General features: G+C 26.6%; 2 protein-coding genes across 2 annotated transcripts in view; both read left to right on the forward strand.

The window, feature by feature from the left end:
• Positions 1 to 3,584, forward strand: LOC108695144 (poly(A) RNA polymerase gld-2 homolog A-like). The gene is made up of 10 exons (XM_018204905.1): positions 1 to 212; positions 454 to 836; positions 1,169 to 1,347; positions 1,462 to 1,742; positions 2,056 to 2,224; positions 2,477 to 2,620; positions 2,719 to 2,847; positions 2,935 to 3,124; positions 3,206 to 3,321; positions 3,397 to 3,584. Exons 1-10 carry the CDS (start codon positions 27 to 29, stop codon positions 3,582 to 3,584), a joined length of 1,965 nt encoding a protein of 654 aa, XP_018060394.1. The 5' UTR covers positions 1 to 26.
• A 4,801-nt stretch (positions 3,585 to 8,385) lies between these two features.
• The window catches only part of LOC108694923 (decapping and exoribonuclease protein-like), a gene marked incomplete at its 3' end in the record, with an annotated part of 3,148 nt that continues 2,413 nt past the window's right edge, over positions 8,386 to 9,120 (forward strand). Inside the window, 1 exon segment of the mRNA XM_018204617.1 lies at positions 8,386 to 8,684. Coding sequence (XP_018060106.1) covers positions 8,386 to 8,684 — 299 coding nt within the window.

Raw genomic sequence — 9,120 nt, forward strand, 5'->3', positions numbered from 1 at the left:
CTAATATCTTGTATACTTATTTGACTATGTATCATACTGTATATCCATCACAAATGATGGTACAAATAATGGGAGGACACCAAACAAGTGGACAATGTCCACCAGCACAAAGTCATACTCTGCATATTAATGGTGTAAATGCATTGCATCAATCTGATTTCCCACAATATGGTCCGAATATCTCTGGACACAACAGGCATCGTACGATACAGGTATATGTTAAATCTTTTAGATTTAATTTTAAACATATTATGTATTACATGTTCTAGTGTGTAATTAAATTGTATTAGTATCATTTATTGCAATCCTTCGTTTATCAAAGGAAGAATTCAAATATGCAGTATATAGTAAAACAATTATACAATATGACAGAATTTGTTTTCATTTATGAATGTATCTTGTATTATATGTATATAATATCTCTGTTGGAATATACAAATAATATTCTTACAGACAGGATCTCCATTGGATTTATTACAATTAATAGGTGTCGATGTACCATCATTACGACGTATAGAATATATACAATCAAACAATAATTCATCTTCTATAAATTGGGAAAGACGCATAAATACATCCAACAATTCATCAATTATACCATTTTCAAATTATAATTTCAAGCCTACAAATACTAATTCGACAAAGAAACCAAGTTGGAATAACAGAAATAGCAGACGATGTTCATATAGGAATTTTTCAAAATACGAGGCATATAATAGCGATAGTGGGTTTAGTTCTCGTTCACCAACTCCAAATAAACATTATATTGACAATAGTTTAACAGAGTCTTCAGACGAACGAGATTCTACGAGTTCAGTAAGAGGACAGTGGCTAAAGTAATTATTATACACACTTTCTGTTACTGTCAGATTTTCAAATATATTGTTTTTTTCTTTCAAATAAAATCTATATTAAATACATATACACAAAAAAGAAAATAAAATAGAAGGAAAAAGAGTAAGTAAAATTTGAAATGAAAATAGAAAAAATAAAATAAACTAATTAGCAAGATTAGAAAAGAGGATAAGAAAGTATAATATTTTTGTAATTTCAAGAGAAACATTAAATATAGAAAAAAATACACAATACACGCGTGCAAATATATATACATATATATATTTACATATGTAATTAAATCATTAATCATTAATTAAAATGAAATTTTTAGCAAAAAGCATCATAAAATAAATCCGGATAATAGAGCATATAATAATACAGTAGATGGCTTAATTTCAAGTGCCTCTGCACATCAGTTTTATCCACCTCAACGGGCCAACAGTGGTTACGGTACTTCCACTCCGAGATCATATGTACAAAATTATCAGAACAGAAGAAGATATTTATCAGGCAAACATTTTTTTTCTATCTAATAACATGTAGTAATATACTAGAATCTTAAAATTGTAAAATACATACGTTAGGAAATAAATTTACTTCAAATTAACTAGGATTCGTTTCTAGGCAAGAACGAAAATGCATCTTCACAAAGATTTCCGCGAAATCGTAAATATTCTGAAGTATCGAATTATGATATGTTTCCCGGATGTACTGCAGCTCCTGATAGATTTCTTGCTAGATCTCATTTAGTACAAGTAACTTCTGTACCAAACAATCTTGTTACTGGATCATCATGGGATGATCTATCCGAACAAATTTGGCGTAAATTTATTGCGCACCAACAAACCGAAACTACTTATAGAAAGAAAATGATGCTATGGAAACATCTTAACACATACATGAAGGTAAAATATAAGAAAGGGAAAGATAAATAAGACTTGAACTTCTATACTGTAACTCTCAAATGTTGTCATTACATTTTTATTGCGTCTCTTTTACCATATCTAAAACTTATACAATGGCAATATAACGATATTGACACTGTTCGTTAAAAAGTACTGAATAGGGGCCTTAATATAGTAAAATAAAATATTGCCAAGATATCTTTAAAATAAAAACAAGATATCTTTAAACTTTCAAAATAGCATACTAATATTTACTATTTACTATTTATATTTTTATACCTATATGTGTATTATAAAAAATAATTTTTTTTAGACTTTATATCCAAACTGTAGTGTATTTGTGGTTGGTTCAACAATGAATGGGTTTGGTTCAAATGATAGCGACGTTGATGTGTGTCTTTTAATGAAACACACAGAACTGGATGTAAGATGTATAGCTATAGAACATTTATTAGAAGTGCTAAAGCACCTTAAACAAAGTAGTATGTAAAATTTATAAATATATAATCCAATAAATACCAATTAACAGTAATATAATATCAATGTTATAATTTCCTACCCAATATAAGCGCAATATAACACATGTGTTATATTCCATTTATATTATTAAGTGAGAAATTATAACATTGATGTTATATTATATTGTTAATTGATATTTACTGAGTAAGTTCATAAAAATTTAATGTATTTATTTGCAGTAGTTTAATGATAAATAACTCATCTTTTGTATCCAGATTTCGTCGAACAACTTGAAATTATACATGCAAAAGTACCTATTATTACATTCTTTGATGTAGTACGAAAATTTAAAATCGATATGAATTTTAACAATTCTGTTGGCGTCAAAAATACACATCTACTATATTGTTATTCCAAACGTAAGTTCAATAAATAACTTTTGTATTTGCAAAATAAATATGTATTTGTGTATTGAAACAAATATTTTAATCATTATTTGTATAAATATTTTTTACAGTTGATTGGAGAGTAAAACCATTAGCGCTTGTTGTTAAACTTTGGGCTCAATGGCATAATATTAATAACCCAAAGTGTAGGACACTGTCCAGTTACTCTTTAGTCCTTATGGTTATACATTTCTTACAATGTATGCATGCTACAATTTTTTTTTACTGTTTCTTTTGTAGCTCATTCTATTCGTAATTGAAATAGAATGTAAGTGTTGTTTTTATAGGTGGTACTAATCCTCCTGTTCTTCCGTGCTTACATTCAATGTTTGCAAACAAATTTAAGTCGGACGCAGATATTTATAATATCAATATTCATGAGGATTTGAACATTCCATCGTCCACTCATTTACCTGAGAACCATCAGTCTTTAGGGGAATTATTGTTTGAATTTTTCAAATATTATGTTGAATTTGAGTAAGTAATTTCGAATTCAAACGATATGTAATATTACAATATAACGACAGTGACGATATTTAATTTGTATTATTAAATTAGCTTCAGCCAATACGCGATATCCGTACGTTTAGCAAGCAAAATACCGAAAGAGGAATGTCGTATGGTACAATCATCTAAAAATGATCCTTATCAATGGAAATATCTGTGTATTGAAGGTAATAGAATGTTCTTCACATAAAAGTGATTGAAAATATTATTTTTCATACTTATCTACCATTGCAATATTATAGAGCCATTTGACTTGACTAACACAGCTAGATCAGTCTATGATCCGGATATGTTCTCTAAAATTATATTCATATTAAATATTACATATACAAGACTGAAGCGAAGATATAGTTTAAACGATGTGTTTGATGAAATGCATCTAATGATGATTGGTACTGATTGGGGGCTAACGATAAGTGACGAAGAATGATAAGATCGTCTTGTGTGACATGTTTACCTTGTGATACTGAGCTTTATTTTTAAATAATTTATATTATTTGTGCAAGGTACAAATGTGTCCTCCGTTTAAAATCCTATTTTTCCTTTTTGGAGGATTAAAATCACAAGTACATTATCAGGATGTTACATATATAGTTAATAATACATATGTAACTTATTACTAACTATATATGTAACACCCCGAAAGAAATGTTGCTATCTGCATTTATTAACATGCAAAAAGTATTTCATTTTGATATAAAAGATTGGATACACAGATATATCATTCTTATCCAAACTTTAACATTGCGATGTGTGCAATAAAGTTTATTATTTATATTAAAATCAATTAGGCTTGTTTAGATTGAAAGATTTTTCGAAATCTTTAATAAGATAATTGTAACGCATTATATGAAAAACTTATACAGCATAATATACTGCAGGATATTATTTTAATATCAGATGTTCATTTTTGGTGGCATGATTAGCAATCTATAACTTGAAATATGATATTTTTGATTAACAATATGTTGATGAGTCTTTTTTGCATTTTATAACTATTTTTTAAAGTTATAGACGAAATTTCAATATTCTTCACTACTCTTTAATATTTTTATCTTCATACATTTAATAAGTGATTGTGATGCGTGAAAGTTCACAACACTACTTGCTAAACACTTTATTATGGTAGGAATTATGTTAATGATAATTACGATAGCCGACAAGATATATGCATTCCGCATATATTGATATTAGACGTAAAACTTGAGCATGATGTAAAGAGCAGTTATTAATAGTATCAATGTTTTCATTGGAAAAATCACATTGAATGATTTCTTTACAATAATGATTATTATACTGTAATCGTGTAGTTATTTAATTATTTAATTGCGAAACATTATCTAATTAAAGATTTGGAGAGATCTAAACAAGCCTAACTGATTGTAATTTTAATATAAATCAGAAACTTTAGTGCATATACCGCGATATTAAAGTTTAGAGACAAATGATATTAGTACATTCGATCTTTAATGTCAAAATTGAATATTTTTTTGCATTATAATTTTCTTATAGATAATTAAATAGTTACACGATTACAGCATAATAATCACTAAGTAATTGTATTGAAATTATTTAATACAATTTTCTCCAATGTATATTACTCACTATCTCACACACAATAAATTTTTCATTTAATATCAATGAATATAAAATATAAAATGTTTTATATGCGGCTGTCGTAGTTATTGTTAACATGAGGTTATGTCGTGATATTATGAAATCTTTATTAAGTACAAAAAAAAGGGAAAATTAAAACATAGTAAAGAATAATGAAATTTCGTTTGTAACGTTAAAAAAATGATTATCAGATATAAAAAATAATTATTAGTCTTTATTAAAAACTATAAATACGCATCTGATATTAAAATAATATCCTGCGATTACATATAAAAATAAAAAGAAGGAAGTAGTATACTTAGTTACTATTTCTAAAAAAAAAATATATATATATATGAGCGTGGAATTATGGAAAATATAAACTTTTAGTATTGTCATTTGCAAAACATTAAAAAGAAAAAAAGGTAAAGGCTTACTAAAAATAAAAAAAAAAATGTTGAAAATTCGAAACGAATTAATTATTTACGTTTATAATATTGTTCAGATATAAAGTCAATGTATGACTAAATGTAGCGGTTAGCAAGACTGTGTTTCTTTTAAAAGGATTAAAAAATTTTCTAAATTACAGTAACTATCTTAAAATTTACAATATATTTTTATGTCAGTAGAATGGTTTATAACTTACATTAATCTTGAATCGCGGGATATAAATTGGCAATACATACATACATAAAACTTCTAATTTGTTGAAAATCGAAAAGCTACAAAAATATTTCTTGATAAATAAATATATAATCTTTATTTCTCAGCAAAGTGCTTTTTCACAAATATTCTTTCACAGACATTTATTTCTTTTTTCATCATTTAATAGTTGCGCATCATTTATTAATAGTTGCAATTATATATTACACGATTATGTGTTCCTAAATTGGCCATTCAAATTATCAATTTTATTGAAAGACATCTCGTAAGTAAATTCGAGATAAAATTATTTCATATAATCATTAATATCGAAAACATTTAATTACATCGAAAGGTATCAAATTTTCATTTATAAAATTATTTCTTACAGCAATAATCCTTAGTAGAAGAAACACTCAAGCTTGAATCTACTTTTTTTTTATTTGCCGAAGGGGGATATACTATTTCCATTCTTTATATTAATACAATTTTCTACTGATTAATCTCCAAAAAATATGGAATACTGTACGTGGTGTTCTTGAAAATAATATGTGAAAAATAAAATTGTGTTTGCAGTTTAACAAGTAAATTGCTATCGCGATTATATACTTCAACTTCAAATCTACATGAATGAAATATAAATAAATAACATCTATTAATTTGCAAGATAAATGTGAGATATGAAGTAGTATACATGCATTTTTCTTCATGTGTATGCAATATTCCTTTGGCTAATGAAAAGATTGATATCTTAATTTTGATGTGATATTCGACTATATATATCTTTTTGTAATATATTACACTATCATCGTATCTAAGTGCCTAATTTAACTCTTCAATATGTTATTATAAAATTAAGAAGAAGTAATTATAATTGTAAAGTAAATTTGCAGGCGTCAAATTTATGTCACTTAGGAAAATTTGCATCAGTATATTTTTCTGTCGAAGTTAATATTTTCTAAATTTATGAACTAAAAACAATCTTCTGTAATCCAATTTTCTTGTTAAATAAATGCAATGTTTATACATCATATAGCGTATGCTTACTTCATTTCCCTTAGGTTAGAAATCGATAACTATTATATATCAATTATTATCTGTTATTCGATTTATTAAATTGACAAGCAATTTTAATTTGATGCTACAATCAGGCATCATGTTATAAAGATGTATTGATGTATTGATGATGGTGTTTCAACATTTTGTATTTACTGTTTAATATAAAATTAAATTCTACACAGTTATATATTTTTTTATTACATTTTTATTTATTATAAATGTTTGAAAATAATCCTATATTCTCTCTCTTTCTTTCTTATTTCCATTATCTATTGTTGTTATTATATCTTCGTAAGATTTAAATAATATAATAATGTTATTATTTAAGAAAGAAATTCATTTTATACTTTTATGAGGAATAATAGTGGCATAATAGACGACTTTCGAATTGTTTTCAATGTAATCGATATTCTCTGTTGATAAGTTTATCAAGTAGTTCGCAGAACTACTTGTCTCCTAAACAAAAATTAAGCGGTCCATTGGCTTTCCTATATTATAATTTAGATATTAATTCTTATAATAATAATAATAATAATAATAATAATAATAATAATAAACTTCAAAGTTAATGAGAAGGCAGAAGGGTTTGCAGTTATCGATAAGTAAAATTATTTTTTTAACACTGTTTTCTTTATTTCGTAATTTTGAATTCGCTTTGTAGTCATCCTCAGCAATATTATTGAATTTCGTCTAATTTGGCTAAAAACGTTAAGCGGTCCAAAATGAGTCATTCTCAAATTACCAGAACTGTAGTGGATTCTCGAATAGAGCCCTCAACATATTAAGAAGCTTTGGAAATTTGATTTTATTATGCGATAATTCACATCGATAAAATAATGACATGTATATAATCACGAACATTTATAACAAAGACAATTTCAATACGTCTGTATGATTTCGTATGTCATATATGCCTGATTAATTCTTATTAAAGATAAAGAAATTTCGACATAGGAGGGTCTTTTGAAAAATATTAAGTTTCAACATGAACATGGCAATTACTCGTCAAAACCATTCTGTTGTGTGTGATGTGTGTGATACTACAATCGTACATGTTTTACAAGATATCTATGAAAATTGTAACCATTTTGGATGATCAGTTGCTGTTTAAGAGTTATTTGTGCCAGTCGATGTCAGTGTTTTCGTTTAAGGAAAATCTGTATCCTTCGAGCCTAGGAAACAGGAAAAAGTCGTTAGGGATTAGATCTGGTAAATACGGTAGGTAGTCAATTAATTCGAACCGCAATTCGTAAATTTTTATTATGGCGATTGTCGATATTCGATTTTTTCCATTTTTACAAAAATACTAGCACAAATGAGCCAAACAACAACTGAGCGTCTACGTTTTTCTCGTTACATCTTACGGGAAAAACGCCACGAACTTTTCCCTACACCTAATAATTTTCACAGGTATTTAGCGAAACATATACGACTGTAGTACCAGAATGGTTTTGATTAGAATTCCTCTATAGATAGAGGGACTAGTTTTGACGAGATAATAATCTTCATGTTGAGGCTCAAAACTTTTCAAACGATCTTCTATACATAAAAATTAGTAAAAAAATAGTACAAATATTATTATGCCTTAGTAAAGGTAGAATGACAAAACAAGACTAATATAATATACTTAATGTCTCCCCGATCGGCGCATCCTGAGTTCCGAGAAGAAAGAAGTATCAGATTCTGATCACGTGACCATATTGGCATTGCTTTTAAACATCTCTGGAAGCGAGTAGTTGGAAGTTAGAGTTCGCTTTATTGGAAGTCCTTTTTATTTAATCAGTGAAAACCAATACATAGTATCATAAAGATATTAGATACCCGATTTTCGTGAAATTTTGTAAAGCTTCTGTAGAGAATAGAGCAAGATTTTGTGCTATTATTTAATAATAGAAAATAAATAGTTAATAATAGAAAATAATAAGTGAACTATAATGTCGTTTCAAATTGATTTTATAAATTTTTCTGAGCAAATAATTTCAACGTTAACGACTGAATTGATCGGACATTTTAGTATTGATAATGATTTGCAATATCATGCCGATTTATCGCAACTGAAATATTATATTCCTCCTTCGGATCCTAACAATGTGAATTTCGATCTCAACAAAAATTTTATGTCTACCCGTCACAGACCTACTTCGTATCTTAAATTGGATAACTTATTAAGGTGGCTTTCCAATAATTTTCATCGATTTGAAAAACCATTATCAGTATTACAAAAAGAACATTGGTACGTTGATATCAATCATTTAAGCAATGTTGATCAATTACAACTATTATATAAGTTAAATGTTAATATTATATAAGTTAAATGAATTAAAAATTACGTAATAAAGTTAAAAAGTTAAAAGACATTAATTTTAACTTATTATTAACTTTTTTAAAGTTAAAACTTTTTAATCTTTGAATGTCAATATTTTTAAAATAAAATTTTAAACATTAGACAATTAAGAAAAAGTTTAATGTTTGTAAAAAGCGTAATGTCTTACTAATGATACGATTACTTGTTTTTTAAAAGAAGAAAAAAAAGATAGTTGTTTATTTAAAAGTCTGTTTTGTTAATTAAACTTTTATTATTGTACATTATTTTAAATAATATGCGACACAGATATTCTGTTATGATAACTATTAATATTTTTATAATAATTATTATGATAATTATTAAT

The sequence above is a fragment of the Atta colombica genome, unplaced genomic scaffold, assembly GCF_001594045.1.
Source record: "Atta colombica isolate Treedump-2 unplaced genomic scaffold, Acol1.0 scaffold126, whole genome shotgun sequence".
In the NCBI taxonomy this organism is placed as follows: domain Eukaryota; kingdom Metazoa; phylum Arthropoda; class Insecta; order Hymenoptera; family Formicidae; genus Atta; species Atta colombica.

Bases quoted from the DNA above. Each gene is read 5' to 3' on its own strand.
- LOC108695144 (XM_018204905.1), top strand. From the start codon at position 27: ATGTATCATACTGTATATCCATCACAAATGATGGTACAAATAATGGGA. The intron at 213-453 runs GTATATGTTAAA...ATATTCTTACAG, and splicing joins ACAGGCATCGTACGATACAG to ACAGGATCTCCATTGGATTT. The intron at 1,743-2,055 runs GTAAAATATAAG...AATTTTTTTTAG, and splicing joins ATCTTAACACATACATGAAG to ACTTTATATCCAAACTGTAG.